The sequence below is a fragment of the Dipteris shenzhenensis genome, unplaced genomic scaffold (assembly GCF_047967505.1).
Source record: "Dipteris shenzhenensis isolate YYH24624 ecotype China unplaced genomic scaffold, Dip_SZ_1.0 scaf0109, whole genome shotgun sequence".
NCBI lineage: Eukaryota > Viridiplantae > Streptophyta > Polypodiopsida > Gleicheniales > Dipteridaceae > Dipteris > Dipteris shenzhenensis.
In genome coordinates this window covers 144,943-165,824 of record NW_028239415.1, presented here as the reverse complement: position 1 = coordinate 165,824, position 20,882 = coordinate 144,943, and the positions used below count along the sequence as shown (strand labels likewise).

The window sequence follows — 20,882 nt, the reverse complement described above, 5'->3', positions numbered from 1 at the left end:
ACAATCCGCTATCTTTGGAGGCACCACCATTTCATTTGGACAGTTCTGCTAATTTAGCCCCGACTAAATTTAGTTAGTCCCAACTAGCCATAGTTGGGGCTTTTGGAATCTGATTTCAAGCGCATGTTTCTCTAAATGTCTTTAGGTTCTTGAGGAAGCAGGCAGGAAATCCTTTTGCTGCAAGGCACTCTGACAAGCTTTAGGTGACGGAGAGCTTCTTCAGAGCCCATAGCTTGCAGAAGGAGTTCCGTTTGGTTACACTAATCAAGAGCTAGGCTAGTGGTTGGCGCTTCACGTTCGAAGGAGGAGGTCATGGGTTCGAGTACCCGTGCGGCTATGGGAGAGTCCTTTGGGAGCGCCCGTGACCAAGAGAGATACTATATTATTAGCTGTCTAGTCTTGGTTACACTAACCGAGACTAGAGCACTTGGCTAGCCCAATGTTAGGCTCTGCGTGTATGAGGCTGGAGGTCCTGAATTTGATACTCTCCACGAGTTAACTCATTTTCTTTGACAATCCACTATCTTTGGAGGCACTGCCATTTCAGTTTGGCAATTCTGCTAATTTAGCCCTGACTAAATTTAGTTAGTCCCAACTAGCCACAGTTGGGGCTTTTGGAATCTGATTTCACAGTCATGTTTCTCCGAATGTCTTGAGGTTCTTGAGTAAGCAGGCAGGAAATCTTTTTGCTGCAAGGCACTCTGACAAGCTTTAGGTGATGGAGAGCTTCTTCAGAGCCCATAGCTTGGAGAAGGAGTTCCGCTTGGTTACACTAATCAAGAGCTAGCCCAGTGGTTGGCGCTTCACGTTCGAAGGAGCAGGTCGTGGGTTTGAGTACCCATGCCACTGTGCAGAGAGTCTTTTGAGAGCGCCCGCGACCAAGAGAGATACTATATAACTAAGTGTCTAGTCCTGGTTACACTAACCGAGACTAGAGGACTTGGCTAGCCCAACGTTAGGCTCTGTGCGTATGAGGTTGGAGGTCCTGAATTCGATACTCTACACAGGTTAACTCATTTTCTTCGACAATTTGCTATCTTTGGAGGCACCGCTAGTTCATTTTGGCATTTCTCCTAATTTAGCCCCGACTAAATTTAGTTAGTCCCAACTAGCCATAGTTCGGGCTTTTGGAATCTGATTTCACGGGCATGTTTCTTTGCATGTCTTGAGGTCCTTGAGGAAGCACGTAGGAAACCTTTTTGCTGCAAGGCACTCTGACAAGCTTTAGGTGAGGGAGAGCATCTTCAGAGCCCATAGCTTGCAGAAGAAGTTCTGCTTGGTTACACTAATCAAGAGCCAGCCCAACGGTTGGCGCTTCACGTTCGAAGGAGGAGGTCGTGGGTTCAAGTACCCGTGCAGATGTGGAAAGAGTCTTTTGGGAGCGCCCATGACCAAGAGAGATACTATATAACTATGTGTCTAGTCTTGGTTACACTAACCGAGACTAGAGCACTTGGCTAGCCCAATGTTAGGCTCTGCACGTATGAGGCTGGACGTCCTGAATTCGATACTCTGCATGGGTTAACTCATTTCCTTCGATAGTCCGATATCTTTGGAGGAACCGCCATTTCATTTTGGCAGTTCTGCTAATTTAGCCCCGACTAAATTTAGTTAGTCCTCAGGGGGGTCACTATGTATAAACCCTCTATACCACGTGCGTTCAAGGCCTATTTCTAAAATCCCTTATCTGTAAATTTTTCATTAATAAAATGTACCCCTTTTCTATAAAAATCTGTAAATTTTTCCCAAAAATATTTTAAATAAAAATATCCTTCTGTTGAACTCACGTGATAGGGTTACATATGATGAGTGACCCCCCCGAGAGTTAGTCCCAACTAGCCATAGTTGGGCCTTTTGGAATCTGATTTCACGGGCATGTTTCTCCGCATGTCTTGAGGTTCTTGAGGAAGCAGGCAGGAAATCTTTTTGCTGCAAGGCACTCCAACAAGCTTTAGGTGACGGAGAGCTTCTTCAGGGCCCATAGCTTGCAGAAGGAGTTCCGCTTGGTTACACTAATCAAGAGCTAGCCCAGCGGTTGGCGCTTCACATTCGACGGAGGAGGTCGTGGGTTTGAGTACCCATGCGCCTGTGCAGAGAGTCTTTTGGGAGAGCCCACGACCAAGAGAGATACTATATAACTAAGTGTCTAGTCTTGGTTACACTAACCGAGACTAGAGCACTTCGCTAGCCCAACGTTAGGCTCTGTGCGTATGAGGCTGGAGGTCCTGAATTCGATACTTTGCACGGGTTAACTTATTTTCTTCGACAGTCCGCTATCTTTGGAGGCACCACCATTTCATTTTGGCAGTTCTACTAATTTAGCCCCGACTAAATTTAGTTAGTGCCAACTGGCCATAGTTGGGGCTTTTGGAATCTGATTTCACGGGCATGTTTCTCCGCATGTCTTGAGGTTCTTGAGGAAGCAAGAAGGAAATCTTTTTGCTCAAAGGACTCCGACAAGCTTTAGGTGACGTAGAGCTTTTTCAGAGCCCACAGCTTGCAGAAGGAGTTCCGCTTGGTTACACTAATCAAGAGCTAGCCCAGCGGTTGGCGCTTCACATTCGAAGGAGGAGGTCGTGGGTTCGAGTACCTGTGCGGCTGTGCAGAGAGTCTTTTGGGAGTGCTCGCGACCAAGAGAGATACTATATAACTAAGTGTCTAGTCTTGGTTACACTAACCGAGACTAGAGCACTTGGCTAGCCCAACCTTAGGCTCTGCGCGTATGAGGCTGGAGGTCCTGAATTCGATACTGTGCATGGGTTAACTCATTTTCTTCGACAATCTGCTATCTTTGGAGGCACCGCCATTTCATTTTGGCAGTTCTGCTATTTCAGCCCCAACTAAATTTGGTTAGTCCCAAGTAGCCACAGTTGGGGCTTTTGGATTCTGATTTCATGGGCATGTTTCTCTGCATGTCTTGAGGTTCTTGAGGAAGCAGGCAAGAAATCTTTTTGCTGCAAGGCACTCCGACGAGATTTGGTGATGGAGAGCTTCTTGAGAGCCCATAGCTTGCAGAAGGAGTTCCGCTTGGTTACACTAATCAAGAGCTAGCCGAGTGGTTGGCGCTTCACGTTCGAAGGAGGAGGTCGTGGGTTCGAGTACCCATGCGGTTGTGTAGACAGTCTTTTAAGAGCACCCGTGACCAAGAGAGATACTATATTATTAGGTGTCTAGTCTTTGTTAGACTCCCGTTAGACTAACCGAGACTAGAGCACTTGGCTAGCCCAACGTTAGGCTCTGCGCGTATGAGGCTGGAGGTCCTGAATTCGATACTCTACACGGGTTAACTCATTTTCTTCGACAATCTGCTATCTTTGGAGGCACCCCCATTTCATTTTGGTAGTTCTGCTAATTTAGCCCCGACTAAATTTAGTTAGTCCCAACTAGCCACAGTTGGGGCTTTTGGAATCTGATTTCACGGGCATGTTTCTCTGCATGTCTTGAGGTTCTTGAGGAAGTAGGCAGGAGATATTTTTGCTGCAAGGCCCTCCGACAAGCTTCAGGTGACGGAGAGCTTCTTCAAAGCCCATTGCTTGCGGAAGGAGTTCCGCTTGGTTACACTAATCAAGAGCTAGCCCAACGGTTGGCGCTTCACGTTCGAAGGAGGAGGTCGTGGATTCCAGTACCTGTGCAACTGTGCAGAGAGTCTTTTGGGAGCGCCAGTGACCTAAACAAATACTATATAACTAAGTGTCTATTATTGGTTACACTAACCAAGACTAGAGCACTTGGCTATCCCAACATTAAGCAAGCACGTATGAGGCTGGAGGTCTTGAATTCGATACTCTGCACGGGTTAACTCATTTTCTTCGACAGTTTGCTATCTTTGAAGGCACCGCCATTTCATTTTGGCATTTCTGCTAATTTAGCCTCGACTAAATTTAGTTAGTCCCAACTAGTCATAGTTGGGGCTTTTGAAATTTGATTTGATGGGCATGTTTCTCCGCATGTCTTGAGGTTCTTGAGGAAGCAGGTAGGAAACCTTTTTGTTGCAAGGCACTCTGACAAGCGTTAGGTGACGGAGAGCTTCTTCAGAGCCCATAGCTTGCAGAAGGAGTTCCGGTTGGTTACATTAATCAAGAGCTAGCCGAGCGATTGGTGCTTCACGTTCGAAGGAGGAGGTCGTGGGTTCGAGCACCCGTGTGGCTGTGTAGAGAGTCTTTTGGGAGTGCCCATGACCAAGAGAGATACTATATAACTAAATGTCTAGTCTTGGTTACACTAACTGAGACTAGAGCACTTGGCTAGCCCAATGTTGGGCTCTGCGCGTATGAGGCTAGAGGTCCTGAATTCGATACTCTGCACAGGTTTACACATTTTCTTTGACAGTCCACTATCTTTGGAGGCACCACCATTTCATTTTGGCAGTTCTGCTAATCTAGCCCCGACTAAAGTTAGTTAGTCCCAACTAGCCACAGTTGGGGCTTTTGGAATCTGATTTCACGAGCATGTTTCTCCCATGTCTTGAGGTTCTTGAGGAAGCAGGCAGGAACTCTTGTTGCTGCAAGGCAATCCGAGAAGCTTTGGGTGATGGAGAGCTTCTTCAGAACCCATAGCTTGCAGAAGGAGTTCCGCTTGGTTACACTAATCAAGAGGTAGCCCAGCGGTTGGCGCTTCACATTCATAGGAGGAGGTCGTGGGTTCGAATACCCGTGCGGCTATGCAGAGAGTCTTTTGGGAGCGCCCATGACCAAGAGAGATACTATATAACTAAGTGTCTAGTCTTGGTTACACGAACCGAGACTAGAGCACTTGGCTAGCCTAATGTTAGGCTCTGCGCGTATGAGGCTGGAGGTCCTGAATTCGATACTCTGCATGGGTTAACTCATTTTCTTCAACAGTTTGCTATCTTTGGAGGCACCGCCATTTCATTTTGGCAGTTCTGCTAAATTAGCCCCGACTAAATTTAGTTAGTCCCAACTAGCCACAGTTGGGGCTTTTGGAATCTGATTTCATGCGCATGTTTCTTCGCATGTCTTGAGGTTCTTGAGGAAGCAGGCAGGAAATCCTTTTGCTGCAAGGCACTCCGAGAAGCTTTAGGTGACGAAGAGCTTCTTCAGAGTCCATAGCTTGCAGAAGGAGTTCCGTTTGATTACACTAATCAAGAGCTAGCCCAGTGGTTGGCACTTCACATTGGAAGGAGGAGGTCGTGGGTTGGAGTACCCGTGTGGCTGTGCGAGAGTCTTTTGCGAGCGCCCGCGACCAAGAGAGATACTATATTATTAGGTGTCTAGTCTTGATTACACTAACCGAGACTAGAGCACTTGGCTAGCCCAACGTTAGGCTCTGTGCGTATGAGGCTGGAGGTCCTGAATTTGATACTCTGCACGGGTTAACTCATTTTCTTCGACAATTTGCTATCTTTGGAAGCACCGCCATTTCATTTTGGCATTTCTACTAATTTAGCCCCGACTTAATTTAGTTAGTCCCAACTAGCCATAGTTGGGGCTTTTGGAATCTGATTTCACGGGCATGTTTCTCCGCATGTCTTGAGGTTCTTGAGGAAGCAGGTAGGAAATCTTTTTGCTGCAAGGCACTCCGACAAGCTTTAGGTGACGAAGAGCATCTTCAGAGCCCATAGCTTGCAGAAGGAGTTCCGCTTGGTTACACTAATCAAGAGCCAGCCCAGCGGTTGGTGCTTCACGTTCGAAGGAGGAGATCGTGGGTTCGAGTACCCGTGCGGCTGTGCAGAGAGTCTTTTGGGAGCGCCCATGACCAAGAGAGATACTATATAGCTAACTGTCTAGTCTTGGTTACACGAACCGAGACTAGAGCACTTGGCTAGCCTAATGTTAGGCTCTGCGCGTATGAGGCTGGAGGTCCTGAATTCGATACTCTGCACGGGTTAACTCATTTTCTTCAACAGTTTGCTATCTTTGGAGGCACCGCCATTTCATTTTAGCAGTTCTGCTAAGTTAGCCCCGACTAAATTTAGTTAGTCGCAACTAGCCACAGTTGGGGCTTTTGGAATCTGATTTCATGCGCATGTTTCATCGCATGTCTTGAGGTTCTTGAGGAAGCAGGCAGGAAATCCTTTTGCTGCAAGGCACTCCGAGAAGCTTTAGGTGACGAAGAGCTTCTTCAGAGCCCATAGCTTGCAGAAGGAGTTCCGTTTGGTTACACTAATCAAGAGCTAGCCCAGTGGTTGGCGCTTCACATTCGAAGAAGGAGGTCGTGGGTTGGAGTACCCATGCGGCTGTGCGAGAGTCTTTTGCAAGCGCCCGCGACCAAGAGAGATACTATATTATTAGGTGTCTAGTCTTGATTACACTAACCGAGACTAGAGCACTTGGCTAGCCCAACGTTAGGCTCTACGCGTATGAGGCTGGAGGTCCTGAATTTGATACTCTGCACGGGTTAACTCATTTTCTTCGACAATTTGCTATCTTTGGAGGCACCGCCATTTAATTTTGGCATTTCTACTAATTTAGCCCCGGCTTAATTTAGTTAGTCCCAACTAGCCATAGTTGGGGCTTTTGGAATCTGATTTCATGGGCATATTTCTCCGCATGTAGTGAGGTTCTTGAGGAAGCAGGCAGGAAATCTTTCTGCTACAAGGCACTCCAACAAGCTGTAGGTGACGGAGAGCTTCTTCAGAGCCCATAGCTTGCAGAAGGAGTTCCGCTTGGTTACACTAATCAAGAGCCAGCCCAGCGGTTGGCGCTTCACATTCGAAGGAGGAGGTCGTGGGTTCGAGTACCTGTGCGGCTCTGCAGAGAGTCTTTTGGGAGCGCCCATGACCAAGAGAGATACTATATAGCTAACTCTCTAGTCTTGGTTACAAGAACCGAGACTAGAGCACTTGGCTAGCCCAACGTTAGGCTCTGTGCATATGAGGCTGGAGGTCCTGAATTCGATACTCTGCACAGGTTAACTCATTTTCTTCGACAGTTCGATATCTTTGGAGGAACCGCCATTTCATTTTGGCAGTTCTGCTAATTTAGACTCGACTAAATGTAGTTAGTCCCAACTAGCCACAGTTGGGGCTTTTGGAATCTGATTTCACGGGCATATTTCTCCGCATGTATTGAGGTTCTTGAGGAAGCAGGCAGGAAATCTTTCTGCTGCAAGGCACTCCAACAAGCTGTAGGTGACGGAGAGCTTCTTCAGAGCCCATATCTTGCAGAAGGAGTTCCTCTTGGTTACACTAATCAAGAACTAGCCCAGCGGTTGGCGCTTCACGTTCGAAGGAGGAGGTCATGGGTTTGAGTATCCGTGCGGCTATGCAGAGAGTCTTCTGGGAGAGCCCACGACCAAGAGAGATACTATATAACTAAGTGTCTAGTCTTGGTTACACTAACCGAGACTAGACCACTTGGCTAGCCCAACGTTAGGCTCTGCGCGTATGAGGCTGGAGGTCCTGAATTCGATACTCTGCATGGGTTAACTTGTTTTCTTCGACAGTTTGCTATCTTTGGAGGCACCGCCAGTTCATTTTGGCATTTTTGCTAATTTAGCCCCGACTAAATTTAGTTAGTCCCAACTACCCATAGTTGGGGCTTTTGGAATTTGATTTCACAGGCATGTTTCTCTGCATGTCTTGAGGTTCTTGAGGAAGCAGGTAGGAAATCTTTTTGCTGCAAGGCACTCCGACAAGCTTTAGGTGACGGAGAGCATCTTCAGAGCCCATAGCTTGCAGAAGGAGTTCTGCTTGGTTACAGTAATCAAGAGCCAGCCCAGCGGTTGGGGCTTCACATTCGAAGGAGGAGGTCGTGGGTTCGAGTACCCGTGCGGTTGTGCAAAGAGTCTTTTGGGAGCGCCCATGACCAAGAGAGATACTATATAACTAACTATCTAGTCTTGGTTACACTAACCGAGACTAGAGCACTTGGCTAGCCCAACGTTAGGCTCTGCGCGTATGAGGGATGTCCTGAATTCGATACTCTGCATAGGTTAACTCATTTCCTTCGACAGTCCGATATCTTTGGAGGAACCTCCATTTCATTTTTGCAGTTCTACTAATTTAGCCCCGACTAAATTTAGTTAGTCCCAACTAGCCACAGTTGGGGCTTTTGGAATCTGATTTCACGGGTATGTTTCTCCGCATGTCTTGAGGTTCTTGAGGAAGCAGGCAAGAAATCTTTTTGCTGCAAGGCACTCCAACAAGCTTTAGGTGACGGAGAGCTTCTTCAGAGCCCATAGCTTGCAGAACGAGTTCCGCTTGGTTACACTAATCAAGAGCTAGCCCAGCGGTTGGCGCTTCACGTTCGATGGAGGAGGTCGTGGGTTTGAGTACCCGTGCGGCTGTGCAGAGAGTCTTTTGGGAGAGCCCAGGACTAAGAGAGATACTATATAACTAAGTGTCTAGTCTTGGTTACACTAACCGAGACTAGAGCACTTGGCTAGCCCAACATTGAGCTCTGCGCGTATGAGGCTGGATGTCCTGAATTTGATACTCTGCATGGGTTAACTCATTTTCTTCGACAGTCTGCTATCTTTGGAGGCATAGCCATTTCTTTTTGGCAGTTCTGCTAATTGAGGCTCGACTAAATTTAGTTAGTCCCAACTAGCCACAGTTGGGGCTTTTTGAATCTGATTTCACGGTCATGTTTCTCTGCATGTCTTGAGGTTCTTGAGGAAGCAGGCAGGAAACCTTTTTGCTGCAAGGCACTCCAACAAGCTTTAGGTGACGGAGAGCTTCTTCAGAGCCCATAGCTTGGAGAAGGAGTTCCGCTTAGTTACACTAATCAAGAGCTAGCCCAGTGGTTGGCGCTTCTTATTCAAAGGAGGAGGTCGTGGGTTTGAGTACCCGTGCGACTGTGCAGAGAGTCTTTTGGGAGCGCCCGTGACCAAGAGAGATACTATATAACCAAGTGTCTAGTCTTGGTTACAATAACCGAGACTAGAGCACTTGGCTAGCCCAACGTTAGGCTTTGCGTGTATGGGGCTGGAGGTCCTGAATTCGATACTCTGCACGGGTTAGCTCATTTTTTTCAACAGTTTGCTATCTTTGGAGGCACCGCCATTTCATTTTGGCATTTTTGCTAATTTAGCCCTGACTAAATTTAGTTAGTCCCAACTAGCCATAGTTGGGGCTTTTGGAATCTGATTTCATGGGCATGTTTCTCTGCATGTCTTGAGGTTCTTGAGGAAGTAGGGAGGAAATCTTTTTACTGCAAGGCACTCCGACAAGCTTTAGGTGATGGAGAGCATCTTCAGAGCCCATAGCTTGTAGAAGGAGTTCCACTTGGTTACACTAATCAAGAGCCAGCCCATGGGTTGGCGCTTCACGTTCGAAGGAGGAGGTCGTGGGTTTGAGTACCCGTGCGGCTGTGCAGAGAGTCTTTTGGGAGTGCCCATGACCAAGAGAGATACTATATAACTAAGTGTCTAGTCTTGGTTACACTAACCGAGACTAGAGCACTTGGCTAGCCCAACGTTAGGCTCTGTGCGTATGAGGCTAGACGTCCTGAATTCGATACTCTGCACGGGTTAACTCATTTTCTTCGACAGTCCGATATCTTTGGAGGAACCGGCATTTCATTTTGGCAGTTCTGCTAATTTAGCCCCGACTAAATTTAGTTAGTCCCAACTAGCCACAGTTGGGGCTTTTGGAATCTGATTTCACGGGCATGTTTCTCCTCATGTCTTGAGGTTCTTGAGGAAGTAGGCAGGAAATCTTTCTGCTGCAAGGCACTCCAACAAGCTTTAGGTGACGGAGAGAGTCTTCAGAGCCCATAGCTAGCAGAAGGAGTTCCGCTTTGTTACACTAATCAAGAGCCAGCCCAGTGGTGGGCGCTTCACGTTCGAAGGAGGAGGTCGTGGGTTTGAGTACCCATGCGGCTGTGCCTGCGACCAAGAGAGATACTATATAACTAAGTGTCTAGTCTTAGTTACACTAACCGAGACTAGAGCACTTGGCTAGCCCAACATTAGGCTCTGCGCGTATGAGGCTGGAGGTCCTGAATTTGATACTGTGCACGGGTTAACTCATTTTCTTCGACAGTCTGCTATCTTTGGAGGCACCACCATTTCATTTTGGCAGTTCTGCTAATTTAGCCCCGACTAAATTTAGTTAGTCCCAACTAGCCATAGTTGGGGCTTTTGGAATCTGATTTCACGGGCATGTTTCTCCGCATGTCTTGAGGTTCTTGAGGAAGCAGGCAGGAAATCATTTTGCTGAAAGGCACTCCGACAAGCTTTAGGTGACCGAGAGCTTCTTTAGAGCCCATAGCTTGCAGAAGGAGTTCTGCTTGGTTACACTAATCAAGAGCTAGCCCAGCGGTTGGCGCTTCATGTTCAAAGGAGGAGGTCGTGGGTTCGAGTACCTGTGCGGCTGTGCAGAGAGTCTTTTGGGAGTGCCTGCGACCAAGAGAGATACTATATAACTAAGTGTCTAGTCTTGGTTACACTAACCGAGACTGCAGCACTTGGCTAGCCCAACGTTAGGCTCTGCGTGTATGAGGCTAGAGGTCGTGAATTCGGTACTCTGCATGGGTTAACTCATTTTCTTCGACAACCCGCTATCTTTGGAGGCACCGCCATTTCATTTTGGCAGTTCTGCTAATTCAACCCCGACTAAATGCAGTTAGTCCCAACTAGCCTTAGTTGGGGCTTTTGGAATCTGATTTCACGGGCATGTTTCTCTGCATGTCTTGAGGTTCTTGACGAAGCAGGCAGGAAATCATTTTGCTACAAGGCACTTCGACAAGATTTGGTGACGGAGAGCTTCTTCAGAGCCAATAGCTTGCAGAAGGAGTTGGCACTTCACGTTCGAAGGAGGAGGTCGTGGGTTCGAGTACTCATGCAGCTGTGCAGAGAGTCTTTTGGGAGCGCCCGTGACCAAGAGAGATACTATATTATTAGGTGTCTTGTCTTTGTTATACTAACCGAGACTAGAGCACTTGGCTAGCCCAACGTTAGGCTCTACGTGTATGAGGGTAGAGGTCCTAAATTCGATACTCTGCACGGGTTAACTCATTTTCTTACACAATCCACTATCTTTGGAGGCACCCCCATTTCGTTTTGGCAGTTCTACTAATTTAGCCTGACTAAATTTAGTTAGTCCCAACTAGCCACAATTGGGGCTTTTGGAATCTGATTTCATGGGCATGTTGCTCCGCATGTCTTGAGGTTCCTAAGGAAGCAAGCATGAAATCTTTTTGCTACAAGGCACTCTGACAGGATTTAGGTGACAGAGAGCTTCTTCAGAGCCCATAGCTTGGAGAAGGAGTTCCGGTTGGTTACACTAATCAAGAGATAGCCCACCAGTTGGCGCTTCACATTCGAAGGAGGAGGTCGTGGGTTCGAGTACCCGTGTGGCTCTCCAGAGAGTCTTTCGGGAGCATCCACGACCAAGAGAGATACTATCTAACTAAGTGTCTAGTCTCGGTTACACTAACCGAGACTAGAGCACTTGGCTAGCCCAACATTAGGCTCTGCATGTATGAGGCTGGAGGTCCTAAATTTGATACTCTGCACGGGTTAATTCATTTTCTTCTACAGTCCACTATCTTTGGAGGCACTGCCATTTTAATTTGGTAGTTCTGCTAATTTAGCCCCGACTAAATTTAGTTAGTCCCAACTAGCCACAGTTGGGGCTTTTGGAATCTGATTTCACAGGCATGTTTCTCCGCATGTCTTGAGGTTCTTGAGGAAGCAGGCAGAAAATCTTTTTGCTGCAAGGCACTCTGATAAGCTTTAGGTGACGGAGAGCTTCTTCAGAGCCCATAGCTTGCAGAAGGAGTTCCACTTGGTTACACTAATCAAGAGCTAGCCCAGCGGTTGGCGCTTCACGTTCGAAGGAGATTGTGGGTTCGAGTACCCGTGCGGATGTGTAGAGAATCTTTTGGGAGTGCCCGCGACCAAGAGAGATACTATATTATTAGGTGTCTAGTCTCGGTTAGACTAACCAAGACTAGAGCACTTGGCTAGCCCAATGTTAGGCTCTGCGCGTATGAGGCTAGAGGTCCTGAATTTGATACTCTGCATGGGTTAACTCATTCTCTTCGACAGTCCAGTATCTTTGGAGGCACCACCATTTCATTTTGGCAATTTTGCTAATTTAGCCATGACTAAAGTTAGTTAGTCCCAACTAGCAACAGTTGGGGCTTTTGGAATCTGATTTCACAGGCATGTTTCTCCGCATGTCTTGAGGTTCTTGAGAAAGCAGGTAGGAAATCTTTCTGTTGCAAGGCACTCTGACAAGCTTTAGGTGACGGAGAGCTTCTCCAGAGCCCATAGGTTGCAGAAGTAGTTCCGCTTGGTTACACTAATCAAGAGCTAGCCCAGCGGTTGGGGCTTCACGTTCGAAGGAGTTCATGGGTTCGAGTACCCATGTGGCTTGGCTGTGCAGAGAGTCTTTTGGGAGTGCCCGCGACCAAGAGAGATACTATATTATTAAGTGTCTAGTCTTGGTTACACTAACCGAGACTAGAGTACTTGGCTAGCCAAACGTTAGGCTTTGCGCGTATGAGGCCGGAGGTCCTCATTTCGATACTCTGCACCGGTTAACGCATTTTCTTCGACAATTTGCTATCTTTGGAGGCACCGCCATTTCATTTTGGCAGTTCTGCTAATTTAGCCTCGACTAAATTTAGTTAGTCCCAACTAGACATAGTTGGGGCTTTTGGAATTTGATTTCATGGGCATGTTTCTCCGCATGTCTTGAGGTTCTTGAGGAAGCAGGCAGGAAATCTTTTTGCTGCAAGGCACTCCGACAAGCTTTAGGCGACGGAGAGCTTCTTCAGAGCCCATAGCTTGCAGAAGGAGTTCCGTTGGTTACACTAATCAAGAGCTAGCCCAGCGGTTGGCACTTTACGTTCGAGGGAGGAGGTCATGGGTTCGAGTACCCGTGCGGCTGTGCATAGAGTCTTTTGGGAGCGCCCCCGACCAAGAGAGATACTATATAACTAAGTGTCTACTATTGGTTACACTAACCGAGACTAGAGCAGTTGGCTAGCCCAACGTTAGGCTCTGTGCGTATGAGGCTGGAGGTCCTGAATTCGATACTGTGCACGGGTTGACTTATTTTCTTTGACAGTTTGCTATCTTTGGCGGCACCACCATTTCATTTTGGCAGTTCTGCTAATTTAGCCCCGACTAAATTTAGTTAGTCCCAACTAGCCACAGTTGGGGCTTTTGGAATCTGATTTCATGGGTCTGTTTCTTCGCATGTCTTGAGGTTGTTGAGGAAGTAGGTCGGAAATCTTTTTGCTGCAAGGCACTCTGACAAGCTTTAGGTGACGGAGAGCTTCTTTAGAGCCCATAGCTTGCACAAGGAGTTCCGCTTTGTTACACTAATCAAGAGCTAGCCCAACGGTTGGCGCTTCATGTTCGAAGGAGGAGGTCGTGGATTCGAGTACGCGTGCGGCTATGCAGAGAGTCTTTTGGGAGTGCCCACAACCAAGAGAGATACTATATAACTAAGTGTCTAGTGTTGGTTACACTAACCGAGACTAAAGCACTTGGCTAGCCCAACATTAGGCTCTGCACGGGTTAACTCATTTCCTTCGACAGTCCGCTACCTTTGGAGGCACCACCATTTCATTTGGCCAGTTCTGCTAATTTAGCCCCGACTAAATTTAGTTAGTCCCAACTAGCCACAGTTGGGGCTTTTGGAATCTGATTTCACGGGCATGTTTCTCCGTATGTCTTGAGGTTCTTGAGAAAGAAGGCAAGAAATCCTTTTGCTGCAAGGCACTCCGAGAAGCGAGCCCAGTGGTTGGTGCTTCACGTTCGAAGGAGGTCCTCGGTTCGAGTAACCGTGCGGCTATGCAGAGAGTCTTTTGGGAGTGCCTGCGACCAAGAGAGATACTATATTATTAAGTGTCTAGTCTTGGTTACACTAACTGAGACTAGAGCACTTGACTAGCCCAACGTTAGGCTCTGCGCGTATGAGGTTGGAGGTCCTGAATTCGATACTCTACACGGGTTAACTAATTTTCTTCGACAATCCGGTATCTTTAAAGGCACCGCCATTTCATTTTGGCAGTTCTTCTAATTTAGCCCCGACTAAATTTAGTTAGTCCCAACTAGCCACATTTGGGGCTTTTGGAATCTGATTTCAAGGGCATGTTTCTCAGCATGTCTTGAGGTTCTTGAGGAAGCAGGCAGGAAATCTTTTTAGTGCAAGGCACTCTGACAAGCTTTAGGTGATGGAGAGCTTCTTCAGAGCCCATAGCTTGCAGAAGGAGTTCCGCTTGGTTACACTAATCCACAGCGGTTGGTGCTTCACGTTCAAAGGAGGAGGTCGTGGGTTGGAGTACCCATGCGGCTGTGTAGAGAGTCTTCTGGGAGTGCCCGTGACTAAGAGAGATACTATATAACTAAGTGTCTAGTCTTGGTTACACTAGCCGAGACTAGAGCACTTGGCTAGCCCAACGTTAGGCTCTGCGCGTATGAGGCTGGAGGTCCTAAATTCGATACTCTGCACGGGTTAACTCATTTTCTTCTACAGTCCGCTATCTTTGGAGGCACCACCATTTCATTTTGGCAGTTCTGCTAATTTAGCCCCGACTAAATTTAGTTAGTCCCAACTAGCCACAGTTGGGGCTTTTGGAATCTGATTTCACGGGCATGTTTCTCCGTATGTCTTGAGGTTCTTGAGAAAGAAGGCAAGAAATCCTTTTGCTGCAAGGCACTCCGAGAAGCGAGCCCAGTGGTTGGTGCTTCACGTTCGAAGGAGGTCCTCGGTTCGAGTAACCGTGCGGCTGTGCAGAGAGTCTTTTGGGAGTGCCTGCGACCAAGAGAGATACTATATTATTAAGTGTCTAGTCTTGGTTACACTAACTGAGACTAGAGCACTTGACTAGCCCAACGTTAGGCTCTGCGCGTATGAGGTTGGAGGTCCTGAATTCGATACTCTGCACGGGTTAACTAATTTTCTTCGGCAATCCGGTATCTTTAAAGGCACCGCCATTTCATTTTGGTAGTTCTTCTAATTTAGCCCCGACTAAATTTAGTTAGTCCCAACTAGCCACATTTGGGGCTTTTGGAATCTGATTTCAAGGGCATGTTTCTCAGCATGTCTTGAGGTTCTTGAGGAAGCAGGCAGGAAATCTTTTTAGTGCAAGGCACTCCGACAAGCTTTAGGTGACGGAGAGCTTCTTCAGAGCCCATAGCTTGCACAAGGAGTTCCGCTTGGTTACACTAATCCACAGCGGTTGGTGCTTCACGTTCAAAGGAGGAGGTCGTGGGTTGGAGTACCCATGCGGCTGTGTAGAGAGTCTTCTGGGAGCGCCCGTGACTAAGAGAGATACTATATAACTAAGTGTCTAGTCTTGGTTACACTAGCCGAGACTAGAGCACTTGGCTAGCCCAACGTTAGGCTCTGCGCGTATGAGGCTGGAGGTCCTAAATTCGATACTCTGCACGGGTTAACTCATTTTCTTCTACAATCCGCTATCTTTGGAGGCACCACCATTTCATTTTGGCAGTTCTGCTAATTTAGCCCCGACTAAATTTAGTTAGTCCCAACTAGCCACAGTTGGGGCTTCTGGAATCTAATTTTACGAGCATGTTTCTCCACATGTCTTGAGGTTCTTGAGGAAGCAGGCAAGAAATCTTTTTGCTGCAAGGCACTCCGACAAGCTTTAGGTGACAGAGAGCTTCTTCAGAGCCCATAGCTTGCAGAAGGAGTTCCGCTTGGTTACACTAATCAAGAGCTAGCCCAACGGTTGGCGCTTCACGTTCGAAGGAGGAGGTCGTGGGTTTGAGTACCCGTGCAGCTGTGGAGGGAGTCTTTTGGGAGCGCCCGCAACCAAGAGAGATACTATATAACTAGGTGTCTATTCTTGGTTACACTAACCGAGACTAGAGCACATGGCTAGCCTAACGTTAGGCTCTGCGCCTATGAGGCTGGAGGTCCTGAATTTCATACTCTGCACGGGTTAACTCATTTTCTTCGACAGTCCGTGATCTTTGGAGTCACCACCATTTCATTTTGGCAGTTCTGCTAATTTAGCCCCGACTAAATTTAGTTAGTCCCAACTAGCCACAGTTGGGGGTTTTGGAATCTGATTTCATGAGCATGTTTCTCCGCATGTCTTGAGGTTCTTGAGGAAGCAGGCAGGAAATCTTTTCGCTACAAGGCCCTCCGACAAGCTTTAGGTGACGGAGAGCTTCTTCGGAGCCCATAGCTTGCTGAAGGAGTTCCGCTTGGTTACACTAATCAAGAGCTAGCCCAGCGGTTGGTGCTTCACATTCGAAGGAGGAGGTCATGGGTTCGAGTACCCGTGCGGCTGTGTAGAGAGTCTTTTGGGAGTGCCCGTGACCAAGAGAGATACTATATAACTAAGTGTCTAGTCTTGGTTACACTAACCGAGACTAGAGCAATTGGCTAGCCCAACGTTAGGCTCTGCGCGTATGAGGCTGGAGGTCCTGAATTCGATACTCTACACGGGTTAACTTATTTTCTTCGACAGTTTGCTATCTTTGGAGGCACTACCATTTCATTGTGGCAATTCTGCTAATTTAGCCCGGACTAAATTTAGCTAGTCCCAACTAGCCACAGTTGGGGCTTTTGGAACTTGATTTAATGGGCATGTGTCTCTGCATGTCTTGAGGTTCTTGAGGAAGCAAGCAGGAAATCTTTTTGTTGCAAGGCACTCCGACAAGCTTTAGGTCACGGAGAGCTTCTTCAGAGCCCATAGCTTGCAGAAGGAGTTCCGCTTGGTTACACTAATCAAGAGCTAGCCCAGCGGTTAGTGCTTCACGTTCAAAGGAGGAGGTCGTGGGTTCGAGTACCCCTGCGGCTGTGCAGAGAGTGTTTTGGGAGTGCCCGCGACCAAGAGAGATACTATATAACTAAGTGTCTAGTCTTAGTTACACTAACCGAGACTAGAGCACTTGGCTAGCCCAACATTAGGCTCTGCGCGTATGAGGCTGGAGGTCCTGAATTTCATACTCTGCACGGGTTAACTCATTTTCTTCCATAGTCCGTGATCTTTGGAGTCACCACCATTTCATTTTGGCAGTTCTGCTAATTTAGCCCCGACTAAATTTAGTTAGTCCCAACTAGCCACAGTTGGGGGTTTTGGAATCTGATTTCATGAGCATGTTTCTCCGCATGTCTTGAGGTTCTTGAGGAAGCAGGCAGGAAATCTTTTTGCTGCAAGGCCCTCCGACAAGCTTTAGGTGACGAAGAGCTTCTTCGGAGCCCATAGCTTGCTGAAGGAGTTCCGCTTGGTTACACTAATCAAGAGCTAGCCCAGCGGTTGGTGCTTCACATTCGAAGGAGGAGGTCATGGGTTCGAGTACCCGTGCGGCTGTGTAGAGAGTCTTTTGGGAGTGCCCGTGACCAAGAGAGATACTATATAACTAAGTGTCTAGTCTTGGTTACACTAACCGAGACTAGAGCAATTGGCTAGCCCAACATTAGGCTCTGCGCGTATGAGGCTGGAGGTCCTGAATTCGATACTCTACACGGGTTAACTTATTTTCTTCGACAGTTTGCTATCTTTGGAGGCACTACCATTTCATTGTGGCAATTCTGCTAATTTAGCCCCGACTAAATTTAGCTAGTCCCAACTAGCCACAGTTGGGGCTTTTGGAACTTGATTTAATGGGCATGTGTCTCTGCATGTCTTGAGGTTCTTGAGGAAGCAAGCAGGAAATCTTTTTGTTGCAAGGCACTCCGACAAGATTTAGGTCACGGAGAGCTTCTTCAGAGCCCATAGCTTGCAGAAGGAGTTCCGCTTGGTTACACTAATCAAGAGCTAGCCCAGTGGTTAGTGCTTCACGTTCAAAGGAGGAGGTCGTGGGTTCGAGTACCCCTGCGGTTGTGCAGAGAGTCTTTTGGGAGTGCCCGCGACCAAGAGAGATACTATATAACTAAGTGTCTAGTTTTGGTTACACTAACCGAGACTAGAGCACTTGGCTAGCCCAACGTTAGGCTCTAGGTGTATGAGGCTGGAGGTCCTGAATTCGATACTCTACACGGGTTAACTCATTTTCTTTGACAGTTTGCTATCTTTGGAGACAGAGAGCTTCTTCAGAGCCCATAGCTAATATAGTATATCTCTTCAGACAGCTTTGCAGAAGGAGTTCTGCTTGGTTACACTAATCAAGAGTTAGCCCAGCGGTGTGCGCTTCACGTTTGAAGGAGGAGGTCGTGGGTTCGAGTACCCGTGGAGCTGTGCAGAGAGTCTTTTGGAGCACCCGCGACCAAGAGAGATACTATATAACTAAGTGTCTAGTCTTAGTTGCACTAACCGAGACTAGAGCACTTGGCTAGCCCAACGTTAGGCTCTGTGAGTATGAGGCTGGAGGTCCTAAATTTGATACTCTGCACGGGTTAACTCATTTTCTTCGACAGTCCGCTATCTTTGGAGTCACCACCATTTCATTTTGGCAGTTCTCCTAATTTAGCCCCGACTAAATTTAGTTAGTCCTAACTAGCCACAATTGGGGGTTTTGGAACCTGATTTCATGGGCATGTTTCTCTGCATGTCTTGAGGTTCTTGAGGAAGCAGGTAAGAAATATTTTTGCTGCAAGGCACTCCGAAAGGCTTTAGGTGACGGAGAGCTTTTTCAGAGCCCATAGCTTGCAGAAGGAGTTCCGCTTGGTTACAGTAATCAAGAGCTAGCCCAGCGGTTGGCGCTTCACATTCAAAGGAGGAGGTCGTGGGTTCGAGTACCCGTGCGGCTGTGCAGAGAGTCTTTTGGGAGCGCCTGCGACCAAGAGAGATACTATATAACTAAGTGTCTAGTCTTGGTTACACTAACCGAGGCTAGAGCAATTGGCTAGCCCAACTTTAGGCTGTGCGCGTATGAGGCTGGAGGTCCTGAATTCTATACTCTGCATGGGTTAACTTATTTTCTTCGACAGTTTGCTATCTTTGGAGGCACCGCCATTTCATTGTGGCAGTTCTGCTAATTTAGCCCCGACTAAATTTAGTTAGTCCCAACTAGCCACAGTTGGGGCTTTTGGAATCTGATTTCATTGGCATGTGTCTCTGCATGTCTTGAGGTTCTTGAGGAAGCAAGTAGGAAATCTTTTTGCTACAAGGCACTCCGACAAGCTTTAGGTTACAGAGAGCTTCTTCAGAGCCCATAGCTTGCAAAAGGAGTTTCGCTTGGTGTATTGGCGAACTTCATCTACGACATGCAACAATACCTTGCCCTTGCCAAGATAGTTGAGCCCAAAGAGCAAGTACTTCATGCCTCAACCTACTTGGTGGACGATGAAAAGCTATGGTGGCAGAATTACAAGGAGGATGAGAGGACCAACCACAACACATACACCATTTCAACATGGGAGGAGCTCTCACAAAGGCTGAGGCTGTAGTTTCTACCCTCTAACATTGAATGGAAGGCTTGGGATGCCTTGAATAGTCTCAAACACACCGGAACCCTGAGGGAGTTCATCAAGGCTCACTCCTCCCTTATGCTACAGATCAAGGAGATGAGTGAGGCTGATCGGTTGTACTACTTCATCAAAAGGCTGAGGCCTTGGGCACATGACGAGCTCATGAGGGAGCATGTCAAGATGGTGGCTGAAGCTTAGGAGGTGGCTGAACGCCTCACCGATTGGCAAGAGAAGAATCGCAGAGGTGAGAGACAAGACCAAGACCAAGTCAAGTGAACAAGGGATCCCTCCATTCAAGAAGAAGAAATTCAAGAGGTTTGGCTGCAAGAATAAGAAGAAATACCGATCGATGGGGGAGGTTTCAGTTGAGCATGCCAAGCCCAAGTTTACTACAGCTCAGAAAGGTAAAGGCAAAGTGAACACTACTCAGCCCAAAAGCAATGTGGGATCGGTGAAGGCTTCATCAAGTCATTCAGCCCCAAAAGGAAGCGGATGCTATATTTGCACGGGGGATACACTTTGCTAGGGACTACTGCCCTATGAGGAAATCACTACAAACCATCCAGGAAATAGAGAATGAGCAGCCCACTCAGACCATGACACCCCTCCAGCTTCTAGGAGCAATGAGTGAAGACAAGGTAGCCTCAGATTTGCTGTTTATTACTACAACAGTAAATGGACACAGTACGGGCTATGGTGGATAGTGGGGCCAGCCACAACTTCATCACTTCTAAGAAGGCAAAGGAGATTGGACTGAAATCAGAGATCAGCAAGGGGAAGGTCATGAAAACAATAAATACCCCAGGCCAAGCAGTGGCAAAGGTGGCCAAAGGGGTAAGTGTTGAAGTGGGAGGCTGCTTTAATAGATTAGAGTTTTCAGTAGTGGAAATGGATGACTTCGAGCTAGTGTTTGGACAAACATGGCTAAGAGCAAACAAGGTGCTCATTAATAGCCATGATGAGCAGCTGGTTTTCTGCAAAGATGGAGGTTGGGAGGTAGTGAAAGCTTCAAGGCAAAAGGGAGGTCCCTTACCCCAACTCCTCTCAGCCATCATGCAGTTAAAGAAAGCAGTAAGGAAGGGAAGTCAAGCTTATCTAGTGGTAATCAAGGAGCTTGAGGATGATTCAGATGCAGTCAAAAGACATGTGCCACACGAGGTTCAGGATTTGCTAACAAGGCATGCTAATATCCTACCCAAGAAGCTTCCAAGGGAGCTTCCTCTAAAGTGGGATATACCCCATTTCAGATCCTCTAGTCAAGGCACCCTACCGTTTATCTCTCAAGAAGAGAACAAGGAGCTGAAGGTTCAGTTGCAAGAGTTGCTTGAGGTAGGATTTATCCAGCCCTCAAAGTCTCCATAAAAGAGTAGCTAGCACTACTTCTACGACTAATCCTCGCTCCCTTCCACGCTCCCTTCTGTGCTCCCTTCTCCGCCTCCTTCCATGTCTTCTTCCTCGTCTTCTTGTGCAGGGACCTGTAAACAAGGGACAACATATATCAATGTATGAAAAATCAAATCTTTACTTATAATATTGACATTATTTAATTACTTTCAAATACCTCGGGGGCCGCTCCAGTAGCCTGGATATACTACTCCTCAGTAATCAACCCGTCATGATAGAAGTGCTTCCA

The 20,882-nt window shown here is 47.4% G+C and overlaps 1 protein-coding gene across 1 annotated transcript; it reads left to right on the top strand.

The window, feature by feature from the left end:
• Positions 1–19,924: 19,924 nt before the first annotated feature.
• LOC147879038 (uncharacterized) lies at positions 19,925–20,611 on the top strand. The gene has a single exon (XM_087372349.1). The coding sequence runs from the start codon at positions 19,925–19,927 to the stop codon at positions 20,609–20,611; it is 687 nt and encodes a 228-aa protein (XP_087228475.1).
• Positions 20,612–20,882: the final 271 nt, after the last annotated feature.